Consider the following 21,195-nt stretch of genomic DNA (forward strand, 5'->3'; position numbering starts at 1 on the left):
AAAATTCTTGTTTTTTTAAAAATCTATGACCAATGTCAAGCAGGAAAGCACCAAAGTATGGTAATGAAACAGCTCAGTGCTTTTTTATGAAAAACATTGTTAAATCCCAAACATCTCAAGTTAACCCCTATTCAAATATTTTGTGTTATTGCTGTAGGCTGGAATATTTCACAACTGATGTTATTGTGAGAACTGAAATCTCATTTGCTATCATGCAAATATAGACATATTCCCTTTCATTGTTTTGCAATTTTCTTTGTTTAATCTCTCCATGATTTGTGTTAATCAACTTTGTCCTTCGTGAAATTTAACATACCAAATACACTGAATATACAGTAAATGCTAAATCAAGCCTCCTTCCATCAACATAAAGCTCCCTTTTTGTTTTTTATTTCTAATGTAAGATTTATGAAGGAAAAATTCAAGCTTTTCCTATTAGGTCACCAAAGTTTTCTTCATTATCTCAGCAAAGACAATGCTCACTAAAATATGGTTGCTGGTAACTAACATTTAAGTATAGTTTTATCGTTTGTAAAGGTATAAGCACACAAACACATATGTACACATACCTTATGGATGGACAGAATTATTGTCCCATAGATTTCAAAATGGAAAATGAGTCTCAATATGGACATCTAGGTTTAAATCCATCTTTTATTTCATTATTAAATGATATCAAACATATCTCTCATGTTAGGGCTTTAAAGAAGTTTTGAGTTTATTTAATATTTAAATATTAATAATTTAATTAGAATGTTCAGAAATGTTATAAATATCCTTTGGACACTTCAAAAGTACATGTGGTTTCCATTGAAGAGTCTGGACTTCTCTGTATACAAAAATTCAGTTTTATTTTCTCTGTTCAACTCACTTCTGACTACTTAATATTTTAAGATTAATAAATGTTAAGATCTACCACTGACCTCGGATTTTATTGTTTCAGTTTTTAAATTATAATTGTTTTTAGAGGATGAGCTTAACCCTAGCCTGCTGTGAAGGAAAACCCAGATTCTCTGCTTTGTATATCGCTGATCTTAGGCTCTATATGTCATCATTAAAATATCAGGTCACCATAACAAGCTTTCCAGTGGTCTCTGTGAGGAGGAAGTACACCATGTGAGTAGAGTGCTTTCAGTTGTGTGTGTCTGGTACAGACAACAGGCACAGAGGATTGTTACTCATTTGATATTCTGTTATTTGGTACTCCAAAGTTAACCTGGGGGAACTTCCACTTATGAGTACAATGTAGCAGTGGAAAAGGCGGAATTTTCTCCTGCAACAACCAAGATGAGAGGAATAAATTGTCAAAATTATGTTTTAAATGCATCACAGGGCTGTGTAAGAAAGAAGTACCAGTGAAGTAAAATCTAGGTAAAACAGGAGTCTTTACATGAATAAATTATCTATATATTCAATGCAATCATGATCAGTATCAGAAGGTAGGTTTGCAGAAAGAGAAACTATATCTAAAATGTTTAAGGAAATGTAAAGTACTCACCTTGGCCAAAAGAATCTTTTTAAAGAATAAACTAAAAAATTGCAGTTCCCAATTTTAAAACTTGCTACAAAACATTTAATCAAGATAGTGTGCTTCTTTAATAATGATATACATATATATCAGTGATTTTCAATGTTCTTTATCTCATGGAAGATATAAACTAATTACTAAAATTCTGTAGCACATCAAAAAAAATTTTTTCTTATCTGACAAAAAACAAGTAAAAGTTTGATTTATTCCCATTGAATAGTTGTTGTGTTGTCTGTATTTGACAGTCTACAGTAAAAGGGTTCAGTGGTAGTGACTCAATTGTCAGGTATTGCAATTTTAAAAACTCTTGCAGCATGTTGTTTAAAAATCACTAATATATATCAATGGAACACAATTGAAGTTCAGATATTAACACTTACCATCATGGTTAGATGACTTTTATTAAGGCATATGTCAATTCAATGAGTAATGATCTCTTTTTTTTTTTTTTTTTCAACAAATGATGCTGGCAAAATTGAATATCCACACACATAAAGTTTAATTTTGCCCCTTATTTAATGCCATATGCAAAAATTAATTTAAAACTGATCAGAGATCTAAATGGAAGAGCTAAACCAATAAAATACTTAGAATAAAACACAGGAAAAAATTTGTAAACATGGGTTAGGTTGACCTCTTAAAAATAAAATCAAAAGCACAATGCACAAAATTTAAAGCAATAAATTGAACTACACAAAAATTGAAAACTTTTGCTCTATGAAATAAATATCTGATTTCAATAAGGTAGAGCTACAGTAATTAACTCAATGTGACATTGTTGGTGCTTATACAAATACAATAATGGATAGAACAGAATGTTTAATAACAGACCCACCCATCAAGGAACTAAAACAATTCAACAAGGAATAAAATTATATTCAATAACTAATGCAAAGAAAGTGAGTAACGGTTTTAAAAAATGAACTTCAATTCTTATGTTACCAAGGAGAAACCCGAGTAAGGGAGATCTCCAAATCCACCCCAACCTCCACCTCCAGCTCGTTCTTAGGTGCTTTTAATGCTAAAGGTGAAGAATCCAAGTGAGAAACAACACAAATAGTGGAAATAAGATAACAAGTTTATTTATGAAACGTGGACGAGCACAAAGCTGAAAGAAGGCACCCACCTAATCTAAATGCCCCACATCTAAGGGAAATAAAGTTGTTAGTAAGTTTGTTCTACTCACTTGAACCAAGGCTACAAGTGGGCACTCAGCTAATCTGAGCATGCCTACTTTTGGGGTTCAGGAGTTACATACTTCAGTCAATTTTTAGGTACCCCTTTTTCTCCCCCTTCTAAACCTTGGGAATAATGTACAGCTATAGAGGCTTTCCATTTCAGCTAGTAAAGGTGTTTGTCTTCATCAGTGAAATTGCTACAGAGGCTGCCTTTCCCAGGCAGAGTCTCAGGGACTCCCTCATCCCTGCACTAACCCTGCTTGTGATGTTTCGAACCCTGGCAATCTCATCGGACCAGGCTCAAGATTGTTCAGTCAACAGGTGAGACTTGCCTCCCTCTTCCTTCCTGCCTTAGTTTACTACCTATCCTACCTAGCACTTATTTTATACTGTAAAACGAAATTTATTTGAGGTGATCATAGACCTAAATATAAGAGATAATAAATAAAGCTTCTAGAAAAAAACATATAATGCTTTTGTGAGCTGGGGATAAGCAAAATTATGTAGCAAAGACAAAAACACAAACACCTACAATAATAACAAAGAAGTAATGAATTGGACTGCATGAAAGCATACTATCAAGAAAATTAAAATAAATCTTACCTATGGAATGGGATAGCTATATATGAACATATAATTTAGGATTACAATATGAGGCATTTCAGCCCTCTCAAAAGTCAGCTCAGCACTCAATGATCTGCAGATGTAAAGCCCCTGGTGAGACTCACTTATAGCAGTTTGACCACTACAGAGGAGGTTTTCATGAACATTTACATGAACACATTGGTTCTGGTTTCAGTTTGTGCACTGGCAAGATATTACTCCTCATCTATGACAGCTGTTGTGTATGGACCGTAATGGGGTCTCAACAATTACTGTTCCTTTATATTCACACCCCATGAAATTTCTTAACAATTAGTGTGGGCAGGACCTATAAGTTGCTTCTACCCTTCAAAATATGGCAAACCTGAAGGGACTTATACATAATAAACTAATTTTGAGATAATCAAAGAAAGATTGTCCTCCATGGACCTGATGAAATCAAGAAAAGCTTTCAAAAGTGTGATTGGGACTCACCTTAAGTGAGAAAGATTTTGTCTGTCCTTGAAGAAGTAAGCAGCCCTGTTATAAAGTGTCTATAGAGAGTGCTGCTAATGAATTCTGCCAAATTTGAGTGAGCCTGGAAGGAATTTTTTCCCCAGTCAAGCCTGAAGATAAGAATGCAGTGTAATCAAAACTCTGATTGCAGCTTGGGCATATCCTGAAGCAGAGAACACCCCTAAGCCTTGCCCAGATACCTCACCATATAAACTGAAATAATAAATATGTGTTTGTGGGTTTTAGCCACTAAATTTGCAGTAAGTTTTTTAAAAACATTTGCAAATGAATACAACAGCTATAACTGGGGATTTAGTTTCTATCTATTTCTTAGAGAAAAATGTACTTGCTACCTGGGGAGAAATGCCCTAGAATTTGCTTTGCTAGCCTTGGGTTTGTCTGTTTGCCTGTGTAAGAATATCCTTCTTAGGGAAAGGATTATGATGCTTTAAGATCTATATTAGTGACTTCTTGTTATATATATTTGTCTGGTGATGAAGCTGAAGTTGTATAATCAAAGCAGCAAGATTTTTATGTCTGTAAACAGTTAACAAAAGTCGTTACGATTATTGTGTGAGAATTAAATCTTTCCCTACCTATTGAAAACGTTAATACAATAGAGTCTATAGTCTTTACAAACAGTGTAGGTGACAGACGGGGATATGAGAATCACAGTGAGGTCCTTCCCATCCTCTGCAGCTAGAGAAACAGCTCTAAGCCTTCTACTGGACCTTAGCAGACAAAACTCTTAACCATAGGCCACCAAGTTACCTTGTGACCAGAGCTGCCCAATATGAACTGAGTGTTTTCTGACGCATTGAGGTACACAATTGGACCTTGGCAATCATCAAATTGAAGCAGTGTACACATAGTCAGGCCCATGCAAGCCCAACACTAGTAAATTGTATGAAAAGTGCCTCAGATGCCCATGTTTCCCAGTCCTACTAGACTGCACCACTGACCCCTTGGGGTAGTTCCCTGCAATCATATGAGAGAGGAAGAGAAGATATAGCCTGGTTCACAGCCAGTTCTGCACAGCATGCAGGTGCTGTCCCAAAGTGGACAACGCAGCAGCACTGCAGCCCTTTCTGGGATATCCTCAGAGGACAGTGCTGAAGCCAAACCTCCTAGTGGACAGAATTATGATCATTGTACCTGGCTGTTCACTGTGCTTGGAAGGAATAATGGGTATAGGTGTACTAACTATATACTGAAAAGGACTGTAGCCAATGGTTTGGCTGGATGGTCAGCAACTTGGAAGGAGCAAAAATAGAAAATTAGGGACATTACAATTTGAGAAACAGGTATGTGTACACTTGTCTGAACGGGCAAAAATTGTGAAGTTATTTGTGTCTCATGTGAATTTTCCCCAAAGGTTGACATCAGCAGGAGAGAATTATAATAAACAAGTAGATAAGGTGACATATTGTATGGCTAACAGTCTTTCCCCAGTCACCCCAACATGACCACCAAGTCAGGAAAAAAGTGGTCACTGTATAAACCAATCCACCAGTAGCAGATCTAACACTGAGTCCCAAATAAGGACCATTCTCAAGGGTGATCAGCCAGTTACCTGGTGGCAGGCTGATCACATCAGACGATTTTCATAATGGAAGAGGCAACATTCTGTTCTTACAGGAGTAGATGCTTACTCTGCATATAGATTTTCTCTTCCTAAATATAATGCTTCTGCAAAACTACCAGTCACTTACAGAATGCCTCATCCACTATTAAGGTCCCGCATACAACATGCTTCAGATCAAGAAACTGTCCTCACAGCAAGAGAAGTGAGGCAATGGGCCATGTTCATGGAATTCAGTCATGGAACTATGTTTCCCACCACTCTGAAGCAGCTGACTTCACAGTGTTGTAGAATGGCCTTTGAATATTCAATTATAGTGCCAGTTAAGTGTCAATACCTTGCAGCGCTGGGACAAGGTTCTCCAGAAGGTTACATGTGCTTCGAATCAGCATCACTAAATGTGCTGTTTCTCCAGCAGCCAGGATTCACCAGAGCAGGAAACAAGGGCTAGAAATGGGAGTGTCAGCACTCACTATGACCTCTAGAAACCCAATATCAAAAGTTCTGTTTCCTCTTCCCACTGCCTTATGTTCTGCTACCCCGGAGGTTATTATAAACTTCTACAAGGAGATTCAAAATGATTCCATTGAACTGGAATTTAAGACTGCCATCTACCAAATAGGACTCCTTGTCCTCTAAACTAACAAGCAGAGAAGGGAGATAACCTGCTGGCTGAGACCTTTGATCTTGACTACCAAAAAGAAATTGAACAGACTCTTTTAAGTGGTCTCTATGTATTATCATGCCCTATGATTCTTTTTAGACACAATCTTTTGTTCTTCTCCTATAAATCATCCTCAACAGGAAATCAGAATAAAATACTCATAACACCAAGTTCTAAAGAAAGCCTTTTCATTTTAATTAGTATTAACAACAAAATGGTAACAATACCCTTCTTTTCCCAAACTTTTCACACAGAACACATATAATCATGACCTAGTCACACTTCACAATGTTGAAAGAAACCAGTAATGGATGTAACATGATGAGCTTTTCTTGGCTGGGAGCCTGTCTATTGCTGGGTCATTACAACACGCTCTCATTAGAGCAAAATGAAAGTGCAGAACTTGACCTCAAAATATATTCAAATAAAAAAAATATGCATATAACAATCACAGGGCAACATCTTGTTCCATGACATTTTTTTTTAAGTAACCCTTTTACATTTACTCTGTGATGTTAGAAATTGGACTCTGTAGCTTAATTCTATGATTTTAGATCATCTATAAATAATTTTCTCAATACGTTGAAAACAAAAGGACACACTATTTTTAAAGGTTTCTGCTTAACTCGAACTTCGCTATTTAAAGTAAGTTACCCAAAAAGATCTTGAAGTACTTAGATATTATCCAACTTATGTTTGTAAACATTTGAAATATAAATCTTTAAAGAAGATATCTGATGATAAATGATGAGATGATGATAATGATGATGATGATGATGATGATTATGGCAGATAAATGGTAGATCTGAAATAGTTGTGACTTCATCCCATTTTCTAAGTGTCAGAGATCACTGTATTATGAGAACACTACTAATCCTTCCATGACCTTAGACCTACATCATTCTCTGCATCAAGGTTAGCTTGAAAGGATAACTTCACCTAAAACTTCATCAAGAGTAACTTAAAAACAAAATATGTCTGACAATTTATTTCCTAGTTTTTACTACATTCTAAAACTTATGACAAAAGTGAAATGAAACAAGAGTACTGTGCTTTTATAGCATTTTCATATGGACATGTACAAAATCTCTACATAAAGTACAGTATGCAAACTTCCTTCATATTTTAATGACATTATCAGCAGGCAAAATTCTATTGTATGTCTATTTGCAAGCACACCTGCTGTCATTAATCTGGGTTACTTTATTACAACAGTCAAAGCAGCACTACATATACACAAATATATCCAGACATTACACTAAATATGTATTTTGCTTTATCAAATTTACCTTCCTATGTCTGTCTCTTTTGTCTTTTCAAAGAATTAAGAAATGTATAGATCTAATTTGTTCTTTTTCACTTTTGTATTGTATTCTATGCAATAGTTTACTTGTCCATTTTAGAACTGATAGGCATTTATATGACTTACAAATTTCAGCAATGAAGCAATGAAGAACAGGCACATTTTGTATATATATATCCTCAGGCACATATACCAAAAATTGCTTAGTATAAAAAGTAGGAGTAAACTTAAAGGGTCTTAGGATATGCATCTTCACCTTACTACCAAAATACCATATTGTTGCAAAGTTGTTTTAGCAATTCGTAATTCTAGAAATATAGTATGAAAAATCCCAATGTTTCAGATCATTTCAAATATTAGATTCATCAGACTAATATTTGCACCATATGTTTATGTAAATTAATATTACACTTAACATTTTACAATCTGTTTTCTATTTTCATTTCAAATTTATCTTTAGTTAGAAAAATTTACATTACCTTTCTCTTCCTGTGACTGTAATTTCATATACATTTATTCATATTTCATTGTATATTATTTATACATTTATAAAAGTATTATATATAGTATTATAACCTTTCTTCTTCATGTCTCAATTACTCTCATGTTACCAGTAAAGGCTATTTTAGCTGAGATATTTCCCTTCAGCTAACATTATGTTTTTAATAAAAAAGATCTTGAAGACAGTTTTGTATTTTTTACATAAGCATTATATGCAACAATTTTCATAAGTGCAAAAAGGTCATTGGCTTATGTACCATAATTATTTACTATTTGAATACCAAGCATATTTTTAAGAGTGGGAAGATTTGAGTCTTCTTGTGAAGTTTAAAAAAAAATTTTTTAATTGCAATGTGGAGTAGATGACTGGTAATACAGAAGCCAGAAGATGGTTTAAGTGTTAAACTGAATAAACTGACAACAGTTTCTGACTTCAAAAAAGGTCTTCTGAATTCAAAAACTGTAAGAAATTATTCTTCTAACTGCATATGCAGCTTTTAAAAAGTTGTGATCATTTTTCTTTCTTCTTCATCCTATTGTACAGTTTTTTTCTAAGCTGTCACCTGCTTCTATTAAATCTAATAATCTTTAGTACTGTTTATTGTACATGTACATAAAGCATACATTAAATATCTTCATTGCTCCAAATTTGATTATGTACAGCTTTTCTTGACAGTTCTGATTGCTATTAACCATGAAGTAAGAATTCATGGTGGAATAATATCTATCCCAAACATTCATCCTCCATCTGTGATTTAGAATGAATAATATTACCATCCAAAAGATTGGAGGTTCAAACAAAAAATCTAAACACACTTTGGTACCATGGTGTGGTACTAATTAAAATAGAATTAGGAATGATTTCCTGAGATGACTTATCCATTGCTAAATATGTATCAACATAAACAATAAATGTTTGTTTGCAAGATGATAGCATAGAATATGTATGTTAAATATGCATGGCTTCACAATTATGAGAAATTTCCTAATGATTTTGTAAAATTAATCTGCTTCCATGAAAAAATATTGTAATTTTATAATCTTTCTTATATTTTCACAAACACACACATATTTCTTGTGATAAGCTGAAGTAAAAGTTTTTAGGTGTATCTTTCCCAGTTATACACATTAAGAAATGTAGAGGGAACTACAGAATACTACAGGCTCCCTCAGTGTGTTTTCTGCTAGAAGACACATGGTTCCCCACTTACTTTCTTTCTTGCAGCCAGCACCTCAGCTGCGACAGAAAGGACAGAATGGCTTGTCTTAGCTTTCTATTTCCCCAAATCAGGATAAATGAGTGGCTTGAAGAATACAGGAGTCCAAGAACCTGACAAAACATGCCAACTGAATTGTTCTGCAGACAATTAGAATTCCACATTGGGATAATTTGAGCCAGGAAGTAAATGACAAACAGCAAGAGAAAGGAGACCACAGTTTGCATGGCTCTTATGTGGACCTCGATGCTGGCATCTTGAGATCCATTGCCGCTGAGCTGCATCTTCTTGAGATGTTTCCACAGGGAAAAGATCAACAGCAGTAAAGCTGTCAGGGACACAGTAAAGGGTATGATGTGTACAATTGTGAATACAGTTCTATTTGAGAGGAGTACAATGTCGCTCAAGTTGGTCATCGAAGTCATGTTTTCTTCACATGCATTCATCTGCATTGATTCCTCTATACTCACTGTTGCAATATGAGCAGCCAAGAAGACCAAAGTGCCCACAAGTATCATGAGAACCACTCTTTTAGCTTTCCATTTTAGATGAAGAAAGAAAAGGCTGGAGAAATTGGCTATCTTGAGCAAATAAAGAATACTGAGGCAAGTAGCAAACCATAGGCTAAAATGGTTGCTTACCACCCAGGTAATATAAATAATAGTTCTTACTTCTAAACTATAGAAAGCTGAATTAAATATTACTCCATACCAATGTAATACTATTACCCAGAGCAAACCAATTCTGGAGATGGCCAGAGCAGTGAGAAGTTGATCAGCACAGGAGATCTTTTGAATCTTGATCCAATCAATGCAGTTCACCAGAGCTATGAAGATATTGGCAATATTTCCTAGAACAAATTCAGCTGTCATTAGGATAGAAAAAATGCTCGGTAATAGATTAATCATCTCTAGATAAAGAAGGTCAAGTCCAGTATCACTGGTCGTGATTCCTTTAATATCTGACGTTAACTTCTATTTGTAGCTGATCTTACATGTGTATAACATTCTTGTTTTTATAAAATCCGTGACCAATGTGAAGCAGGAAAGCACCAAAGCATGGTCATGAAAGAGCTCAATGCTTTTTAATGGAAACATTGTTATGACCCTACAGCTCAGAGTAACTCCTATTCAAATATTTTATGCTCTTGCTGTACGCTGGAATATTTCATAACTGATGCTGTTGTGAAAGGTGAATACTCACTTGCTAACATGCAAATATAGACATATTCTCTTTCATTATTTTGAAACTTTTTTTTATTTAATCTCTCCACAATTTGTGTTCATCACCTTTGTCCTTACGGAAAGTTAACATGCCAATACATTGAATATACGGTAAATGTTAAATTGTCCAATACAGGTTAGTCATCTATAGGATCATCATCGCTAAAGTTTTTTTTTTATTATTCATGGAATTTATTGGAGTAACATTGGTTAACAAAAGTGTATATTTTTCAAGTGTATAATTCTATACTACATCATATGTACATTCTATTGTGTGTTCCTAACCAAAGTCAATTTCCTTCCATCACCATTTACCCCTTTCTTTTCTTTTTTTATTTTTAATATTAGTTTATGAGGAAAGAATCCAAGCCTTGCTTATTAAATCATCATGGTTTTCTTGAATACCCCAAGAAGACCAGTACACAACTAATGGCTGATTCCTGATAACTAACCTTGAAGTATAATTTCTTGGTTTATAAACCCATAAGCATACAAACACAAACTCACACACACAAACATCTCATTGATGGAAGGAATTATTGTTCCATTTTTTTCTAAATGAAAAGTGAGTCAAAATGAGGTCATCTAGGTTTAAATCTAACTTTTATTTCATTATTTTATTATTAATAGGTATCGAACATATATCAGAGTTATGGGGCCAATGACAATGCTCTTTAAAGTCTATTAATCTTTAAAATAATTATCTAATTAAAATGTTCACCAATGTTATAAATACTCTTTGGAAATTTCAAAAACATACGTGGTTTCCATTGGAGAGTCTAGATTTCTCTGTATGTGAAAATTCAGTTTTATTTCTCTGATTATTTCACTTCTGGTTACTTAATGTTTTAAGATTAATAAATTTTAAAATCAGTTATTCAGTGTTTATATTATAATTGTTTTAGAAAACGAACTTAAAGTTGGGTTTCCATTAAGGAAAACCCAGATTCTCTGTTTTGTATGTCTCTAATTCTCGACTCTCTTTGAAAACCACTCTCTTCCTCAGTAAAATCAATGGTAAAAAATCAGATAATGATGATAAGCTTTCCAGTGGTCTTTGTGAAAAGTAAGTATACTATCTGAGTAGAGAGAGTGCTTTCAATTGTACCTGCTTGGTACAGTCAACAGGCACACAGGCTTGTTACTCATTTGATCCCTAAAATAAGAGGATTACGTTGTCAAAATTATGTCTTAACTGCATCAGAAAGCTGTGTAAGTAAGGAGGACCAGTGAACTAAAATCCAGGAAAAAGGGGAGTCTTTAGATAAACAGATGATCAATATATTCAATGCAATCAATAACAAATTCCAAAAGATACTTTTCAGAAAGTAAAATTATTCCTAAAATGCTTATGGAAATACAAAGTACTCACAATAACAAAAAGACTTCTTCAAAGAAACAAGTTGGAGCATTACAGTTCCTCATATCAAAGCTTGCTACAATGCTATATTTTAATCATGATAGTCTCATTTGAATAATGATAGACATTTATATCAGTGATTTGAACTTTTTATTTTTATCTTATGGCACACATAAACTAATAACTGCAGTCCTGCAGCACACCAAAATATATATTTTATTGTCAATCTCACACAAAGTAGTTTTAATTTCAATTTATTCACAACAGAAGGCTTATTTCTGTTCACTGTTATTTGCCAGTCTGAGGGGAAAGAGGTCAGTGGTCCTGACTAAACAGTGAGCGTATTGCAAGTTTTAAAAATTCTTATGGCACACTGGTTGAAAATTGCTGACATACATCAATGAAACAACTGAAGTTCAGATATGAATACTCACCATCGTGGTTAGATGATTTTTGAAAAGGGTCCATGTCGATTCAATGGGAAAATAATCTCTTTTATTTTTCACCAAATGATGCTGGCAAAACTGAATCTCTACATTCATAAAGTTAAATTTCACCACTCATTCTATAACAATATACAAAAGTTAACTAAATGTAAGAGCTAAGCCAATAATATTTTTAGAATAAAACACAGGTACATTTTTTATAAACTTGAATTATGTCAACCTATTAGATATAGCACCAAAATCATGATACATAAAAAAAATTTAAATTAATAAGTGGAACTACATAAAATATGAAGGAATTTGCTCTGTGAAATAAATACCTGATTTCAAGAGTGGAGAGCTACAGTAATTAATTCTATGTGATATTGTTGCATACATAAACAAGTAGAACAATGGATAAAACAGAATGTTTAATAGATTTACACATGTACGGTCAGTTAATGTTCTTTTTTTTAAAATATGCTTTATTGATTATGCTCTTACAGTTGTCCCAGTTTCTTTTCCCTTTGTTCACCTCCACCCAGTGACCCACCTCCCTCCAGTTGCCCCCCCACCTTAGTCCATGCCCATTTCTTGTGCATATAGTTTTCTCAACATCTTCTTGTCTACTCCACTCCCTCCTACTATGCTTCTTAATTCCTGTACCATCTCCCTCCCTTTCCCCTCTTCCCTCTCCCTGCTGACTTCCCCCCATAATGTTCCCCATACCTATAATTCTTTTTCCACTCTTGGTGCCTACTTAGCATGCCTTTGTTTCAATTCCCTAGCTTCTGTTGTTGGTTGTTGTGATACAGCTTCATTGTAATGTTCATAGTTTTGATCCTCTTTCTCTTAAACAAGTCCCTTTAACATTTCATATAACAGTGGTTTGGATCTCATGAACTCCTTCAGTTTTACTTTTTCCTGGAAGCACTTTCTCTGCCCTTCTATTCTGAATGACAGTTTTCCTGAATAGAGTAATCATGGTTGTAGGTTTTTGCTTTTCATTACTTTAAATACTTCTTTCTAGTCCTTTCATGCCTGTAGAGTTTCTTTTGAGAAATCAGCTGATAGTCTTATTGGGACCCCTTTGTAGGTAATTCCCCTCTTCTCTCTTGCTGATTTTAAGACTCTCTCTTCATCCTTAATTTTTGACATTTTGATTATAATGTGTCTTGGTGTGGTTCTCCCTGGGTCCAGTTTTTTTGGAATTCTCTGTGCTTCCTGGACCTGTAACTCCATTTTGTTCCCTAAGTTAGGGCAGTTCTGCTTCGTTATTTTTTTCACATAATTTTTCAGTTTCTAGTTCTTCTTCTTTACCTTCTATGATTTGGATGTTGGCCTGCTTATAGCTGTCCCATTGGTTTCTGAGGCTTTCCTCATTTTCCTCACTTTTTGTTTCCTCTTTCTACACTGGTTATCTGTTTGTTCCTTCCCTATGTTCTGATTTCTTGATTTGATCCCTGGTTTTCTTGCCCTCACCATTAGTTTCATATGTGTTTTTGTTCATTTCAGCAGGACTAGCCTTCATACCTTCTCCATCTTGTTTAAGATCTGCTGTTTGGTCTATAAGCATTCTTAAAACCAAGCTCTGAACTGTGCCTCAGAAAGATTTCCTATCTGTTGCTTTGTTAGATTAGATACTTGCTGTCTGGTCAGCTGTGTCACTGGGATCTCTTTCATGATCTGTGCCATCTTGACAGTTTTGTGTTTACCTTTGCTTTCTGGGTGGGGCTTCACACCTCCTACACCATAGGGAGTGGAGCCTTATACACTTGTCTCAACAGGGTGACCCTTTTCACCATGCGGTGGAGTTTTCTGTGGGAGCAGAGGTCCAAGATGGATTCCTGCCTTTCAATCTCCACTGAGAGACCAGATGATTCCTCCTCTCTCCCAACACCCCCCAGGCCTCACAGTCCAAGACAACGAGGGTCTGCCTTCCCCCGCATTGGAATCGCAAGCTGATGGGTCTGGTCTGCCGCTGGGGGTGCTCCCCAGGCACTTCTCTCCTCCCATTAAATATGGGTGTCCATGCTTACCGCCATCCCACCACCATTATCACTGCTGCTGCTGCCAGCACAGCTTGACCTCTGTTCCCCGGCTTCGCCCCTTCTACCTGTCTGGATAAGCACCACTTCTTTATAACTTCATATGTTGGACTTCCATGTGTTTTCTGGAACTTCTGGTTATTGCTGGTTTTGCGGTAGTTGTATTCCTTCTTAGTTGTGGAGGGAGACGGGAGCATGTCAGTCTAGGCTGAAGTCTCCTGTGTTTTAGCAGCAAGCTCTTTATGTCCATAAACAGTTAACAAAAGTCATTATAATTATTGTGCAAGAATTAAATCTTTGTCAACCCTTTGAGAACATGAATACAATAGGATCTATAGTCTTTCCACACAGTGTAGGTGACAGACGGGGAAATGAAAATCACAGTGAAGTCCTAAGGATGGTGAACCAAAGCCTTCCCATCCTCTGCAGCTAGAAAAACAGCTCTTAGCCTTCTACTGGGCCTTAGCAGACAAAACTCTTAACCATAGCCAACAAGTTACCTTGCGACCAGAGCTGCCCGATATGAATTGTTTTCTGACGCATTGAGGTACACAGTTGAGCCTGGGCAATCATCAAATGGAACCGGTGTACACATGATCAGGCCCGCATAGGCCCCGACAGCACTAGCAAATTACATGAAAAGTGACTCAGATGCCCATGGTTCCCAGTCCTGCTAGACTGCATTTTCTCTTCCAGCCTGCACCACTGACCCCTTGGGTAGTTCCCTGCACTCATATGAGAGAGGAAGAGAAGATATAGCCTGGTTCACAGCCAGTTCTGCACAGCATGCAGGTGCTGTCCCAAAGTGGACAACCCAGCGGCACTGCAGCCCTTTCTGAGACATCCTCAAAGGACGGTGCTGAAGCCAAACCTCCTAGTGGACAGAACTATGATCATTGTACCTGGCTGTTCACTGTGCTTGGAAGGAATAATGGGTATAGGTGTACTAACTATATACTGAAAAGGACTGTGGCCAATGGTTTGGCTGGATGGTCAGCAACTTGGAAGGAGCAAAAATGGAAAATTAGTGACATTACAATTTGAGAAACAGGTATGTGTACACTTGTCTGAACGGGCAAAAATTGTGAAGTTATTCGTGTCTCATGTGAATTTTCCCCAAAGGTTGACATCAGCAGGAGAGAATTATAATAAACAAGTAGATAAGGTGACATATTGTATGGCTAACAGTCTTTCCCCAGTCACCCCAACATGACCACCAAGTCAGGAAAAAAGTGGTCACTGTATAAACCAATCCACCAGTAGCAGATCTAACACTGAGTCCCAAATAAGGACCATTCTCAAGGGTGATCAGCCAGTTACCTGGTGGCAGGCTGATCACATCAGACGATTTTCACAATGGAAGAGACAACATTCTGTTCTTACAGGAGTAGATGCTTACTCTGCATATAGATTTTCTCTTCCTAAATATAATGCTTCTGCAAAACTACCAGTCACTTACAGAATGCCTCATCCACTATTAAGGTCCCGCATACAACATGCTTCAGATCAAGAAACTGTCCTCACAGCAAGAGAAGTGAGGCAATGGGCCATGTTCATGGAATTCACTCATTGAACTATGTCCCCCACCACCCTGAAACAGCTGACTTCACAGTGTTGTAGAATGGCCTTTGAATATTCAATTATAGTGCCAGTTAAGTGTCAATACCTTGCAGCGCTGGGACAAGGTTCTCCAGAAGGTTACATGTGCTTCGAATCAGCATCACTAAATGTGCTGTTTCTCCAGCAGCCAGGATTCACCAGAGCAGGAAACAAGGGCTAGAAATGGGAGTGTCAGCGCTCACTATGACCTCTAGAAACCCAATATCAAAGCTCTGTTTCCTCTTCCCACTGTCTCATGTTTTGCTACCCCGGAGGTCATTGTATACTTCTACCAGGAGATGCAAAATGATTCCATTGAACTGGAATTAAAGACTGCCATCCACCAAATAGGACTCCTTGTCCTCTAAACTAACAAGCAGAGAAGGGAGATACCCTGCTAGCTGAGACCTTTGATCTTGACTACCAAAAAGAAATTGAACAGACTCCTTTAAGTGGTCTCTATGTATTATCATGCCCTATGATTCTTTTTAGACACAGTCATTTGTTCTTCTATAAATCATCCTCAACAGGCAATCAGAATAAAATACTCATAACACCAAGTTCTAAAGAAAGCCTTTTCATTTTAATTAGTGTTAACAACAAAATGGTAACGGTACCCTTCTTTTCCCAAACTTTTCACACAGAACACATATAATCATGATCTAGTCACACGTCACAATGTTGAAAGAAACCAGTAATGGATGTAACATGATGAGCTTTTCTTGGCTGGCAGCCTGTCTATTGCTGGGTCATTAAAACAGGCTCTCAGTAAAGCAAAAGTGAAGGTGCAGTGAATATATTCAAATAAACAAAATATGCATATAACAATCACAGGGCAACATCTTGTTCCATGACATTTTTTTTTTCAGTAGCCCTTTTACATTTACTCTGTGACGTTAGAAATTGGACTCTGTAGCTTAATTCTATGATTTTAGATCATCAATAAATAATTTTCTCAAGTAATACATTGAAAACAAAAGGACACGCCATTTTTAAAGGTTTCTGCTTAACTTGAACTTTGCTATTTGTTAAAATAAGTTAACCAAAAAGATCCTGAAGAAAGTACTTAGATATTATTCAACTTATGTTTGTAAATATTTGAAATATAAATCTTTAAAGGAGATATCTGATAATAAACGATGAGATGATGATAATGATGATGATGATCATGATTATGGCAGATAAATGGTAGATCTGAAATAGTTGTGACTTCATCCCATTTTCTAAGTGTCAGAGATCATTGTATTATGAGAACACTACTAATCCTTCCATGACCTTAGACCTACATCATTCTCTGCATCAGGGTTAGCTTGAAAGGATAACTTCACCTAAAACTTCATCAAGAGTAACTTAAAAACAAAATATGTCTGACAATTTATTTCCTAGTTTTTGCTACATTCTAAAACTTATGACAAAAGTGAAATGAAACAAGAGTACTGTGCTTTTATAGCATTTTCATATGGACATGTACATAACCTCTACATAAAGTACAGTATGCAAACTTCCTTCATATTTTAATGACATTATCAGCAGGCAAAATTCTATTGTATGTCTATTTGCAAGCACACCTGCTGTCATTAATCTGGGTTCCTTTATTACAACAGTCAAAGCAGCACTACATATGCACAAATATGTCCAGACATTACACTAAATATGTATTTTGCTTTATCAAATTTACCTTCCTATGTCTGTCTCTTTTGTCTTTTCAAAGAATTAAGAAATGTATAGATCTAATTTGTTCTTTTTCATTTTTGTATTGTATTCTATGCAATAGTTTACTTGTCCATTTTAGAACTGATAGGCATTTATATGACTTACAAATTTCAGCAATGAAGCAATGAAGAACAGGCACATTTTGTATATATATCCTCAGGCACATATACCAAAAATTGCTTAGTATAAAAAGTAGGAGTAAACTTAAAGGGTCTTAGGATATGCATCTTCACCTTACTACCAAAATACCATACTGTTGCAAAGTTCTTTTAGCAATTCGTAATCCTAGAAATATAGTATGAAAAGTCCCAATGTTTCAGATCATTTCAAATATTAGATTCATCAGACTAATATTTACACTGTATGTTTATGTAAATTAATATTACACTTAACATTTTACAATCTGTTTTTTATTTTCATTTCAAATTTATCTTTAGTTAGAAAAATTTACATTATGTTTCTCTTCCTGTGACTGTAATTTCATATACAATTATTCATATTTCATTGAATATTATTTATACATTTATAAATATATTATTATATAGTTTTATAACCTTTCTTCTTCATATCTCAATCAGTCTCATGTTACCAGTAAAGGCTACTTTAGCTGAGATATTTCCCTACAACTAATGTTGTGTTTTTAATAAAAAATATCTTGAAGACCGTTTTGTATTTTTTACATAAGCATTATATGCAACAATTTTCATAAGTGCAAAAAGGTCATTGGCTTATGTACCATAATTATTTACTATTTGAATACCAAGCATATTTTTAAGAGTGGGAAGATTTGAATTTTCTTGTGAAGTTTAAAAGGAATTTTTTAATTGCAATGTGGAGTAGATGACTGGTAATACAGAAGCCAGAAGATGGTTTAAGTGTTAAACTGAATAAACTGACAACAGTTTCTGACTTCAAAAAAGGTCTTCTGAATTCAAAAACTGTAAGAAATTATTCTTCTAACTACATATGCAGCTTTTAAAAAGTTGTGATCATTTTTCTTTCTTCTTCATCCTATTGTACAGTTTTTTTCTAAGCTGTCACCTGCTTCTATTAAATCTAATAATCTTTAGTACTGTTTATTGTACATGTACATAAAGCGTACATTAAATATCTTCATTGCTCCAAATTTGATTATGTACAGCTTTTCTTGACAGTTCTGATTGATATTAAACATAAAGTAAGAATTCATGGTGGAATAATATCTATCCCAAACATCCATCCTCCATGTGTGATTTAGAGTGAATATTATTATCATCCAAAAGATTGGAGGTTCAAACAAAAAAATCTAAACACACTTTGGTACTATTTTGTGGTACCAAATACAATAGAATTAGGAAATTATTTCCTGAGATGACTTTTCCGTCTCTCAATATGTATCAACATAAATAATGAATGTTTGTTTGCAAGATGATAGCATAGAATATGTATGTTAAATATGCATGGCTTCACAGTTATGAGAATTTCCTAATAATTTTGTAAAATTAATCTGCTTCCATAAAAAGATATTGTAATTTTATAATCTTCCTTATATTTTTCAGAAACACACACACATATTTCTTGTGATAAGCTAAAGTAAAAATTTTTAGGTGAAATTTCCCAAGTATACACATTAATAAATGTAGAGGGAACTACAGAATGCTACAGGCTCCCTCAGTGTGTTTTCTGCTAGAAGTAACATGGTTCCCCACTTACTTTCTTTCTTGCAGCCAGCACCTCAGCTGCGACAGAAAGGACAGAATGGCTTGTCTTAGCTTTCTATTTCCCCAAATCAGGATAAACGAGTGGCTTGAAGAATACAGGAGTCCAAGGACTTGACAAAACATGCCAACTGAATTGCTCTGCGGAGTATTAAAACTCCACATTGAGATAATTTGAGCCAGGAAGTAAATGACAAACAGCAAGAGAAAGGAGATCACAGCTTGCATGGCTCTTATGTGGACCTCGGTGCTGGCATCTTGAGATCCATTGCCACTGAGCTGCATCTTCTTGAGATGTTTCCACAAGGAAAAGATCAACAGCAGTAAAGCTGTCAGGGACACAGTAAAGGGTATGATGTGTACAATCGTGAATACAGTTCTATTTGAGAGGAATACAATGTCGCTCAAGTTGGTCATCCAAGTCATGTTTCCTTCGATTGCATTCATCTGCATTGATTCATTTATACTCACTGTTGCAATATGAGCAGCCAAGAAGACCAAAGTGCCCACAAGTATCATGAGAACCACTCTTTTGGCTTTCCATTTTAGATGAAGAAAGAAAAGGCTGGAGAAATTGGCTATCTTGAGCAAATAAAGAATACTGAGGCAAGTAGCAAACCATAGGCTAAAATGGTTGCTTACCACCCAGGTAATATAAATAATAGTTCTTACTTCTAAACTATAGAAAGCTGGATTAAATATTACTCCATACCAATTTAATACTATTATCCAGAGCAAACCAATTCTGGAGACGGCCAGGGCAGTGAGAAGTTGATCAGCACAGGAGATCTTTTGAATCTTGATCCAATCAATGCAGTTCACCAGAGCTATGAAGATATTGGCAACATTTCCTAGAACAAATTCAGCTATCACTAGGATAGAAAAAATGCTCAGTAATAGATTAATCATCTCTAGATAAAGAAGGTCAAGTCCAGTATCACTGGTCGTGATTCCTTTAATATCTGACGTTAACTTCTATTTGTAGCTGATCTTACATGTGTATAACATTCTTGTTTTTATAAAATCTGTGACCAATGTGAAGCAGGAAAGCACCAAAGCATGGTCATGAAAGAGCTCAATGCTTTTTTATGAAAACATTGTTATGCCCCAACAGCTCAGAGTAACTCCTATTCAAATATTTTATGCTCTTGTTGTACGCTGGAATATTTTATAACTGATGCTGTTGTGAAAGGTGAATACTCACTTGCTAACATGCAAATATAAACATAATCTCTTTCATTATTTTGAAATTTTTTAAATTTAATCTCTCCACAATTTGTGTTCATCACCTTTGTCCTTACGGAAAGTTAACATGCCAATACATTGAATATACGGTAAATGTTAAATTGTCCAATACAGGTTAGTCATCTATAGGATCATCATCGCTAAAGTTTTTTTTTTTAATATTCATGGAATTTATTGGGGTAACATTGGTTAACAAAAGTGTATATTTTTCGAGTGTATAATTCTATACTACATCATATGTACATTCTATTGTGTGTTCCTAACCAAAGTCAATTTCCTTCCATCACCATTTACCCCTTTCTTTTTTTTTATTTTTAATGTTAGTTTATGAGGAAAGAATCCAAGCCTTGCTTATTAAATCATCATGGTTTTCTTGAATACCCCAAGAAGACCAGTACTCAACTAATGGCTGATTCCTGATAACTAACCTTGAAGTATAATTTCTTGGTTTATAAACCCATAAGCATACAAACACAAACTCACACACACAAACATCTCATTGATGGAAGGAATTATTGTTCCATTTTTTTCTAAATGAAAAGTGAGTCAAAATGAGGTCATCTAGGTTTAAATCTAACTTTTATTTCATTATTTTATTATTAATAGGTATCGAACATATATCAGAGTTATGGGGCCAATGACAATGCTCTTTAAAGTCTATTAATCTTTAAAATAATTATCTAATTAAAATGTTCACCAATGTTATAAATACTCTTTGGAAATTTCAAAAACATACGTGGTTTCCATTGGAGAGTCTAGATTTCTCTGTATGTGAAAATTCAGTTTTATTTCTCTGATTATTTCACTTCTGGTT

At 35.2% G+C, this 21,195-nt stretch overlaps 2 protein-coding genes across 2 annotated transcripts; both read right to left on the reverse strand.

The window, feature by feature from the left end:
* Positions 1-9,061: 9,061 nt before the first annotated feature.
* LOC150011396 (taste receptor type 2 member 45-like) lies at positions 9,062-10,067 on the reverse strand. Its single transcript, XM_090275446.1, has one exon. The coding sequence runs from the start codon at positions 9,977-9,979 to the stop codon at positions 9,062-9,064; it is 918 nt and encodes a 305-aa protein (XP_090131572.1). The 5' UTR covers positions 9,980-10,067.
* A 9,060-nt stretch (positions 10,068-19,127) lies between these two features.
* LOC150011397 (taste receptor type 2 member 45-like) lies at positions 19,128-20,133 on the reverse strand. Its single transcript, XM_090275447.1, has one exon. It carries the CDS (start codon positions 20,043-20,045, stop codon positions 19,128-19,130), a length of 918 nt encoding a protein of 305 aa, XP_090131573.1. The 5' UTR covers positions 20,046-20,133.
* Between the last annotated feature and the right edge of the window lie 1,062 nt (positions 20,134-21,195).

The sequence above is a fragment of the Furipterus horrens genome, unplaced genomic scaffold, assembly GCF_987537825.1.
Source record: "Furipterus horrens unplaced genomic scaffold, mFurHor1.1.pri manual_scaffold_4, whole genome shotgun sequence".
In the NCBI taxonomy this organism is placed as follows: Eukaryota; Metazoa; Chordata; class Mammalia; order Chiroptera; family Furipteridae; genus Furipterus; species Furipterus horrens.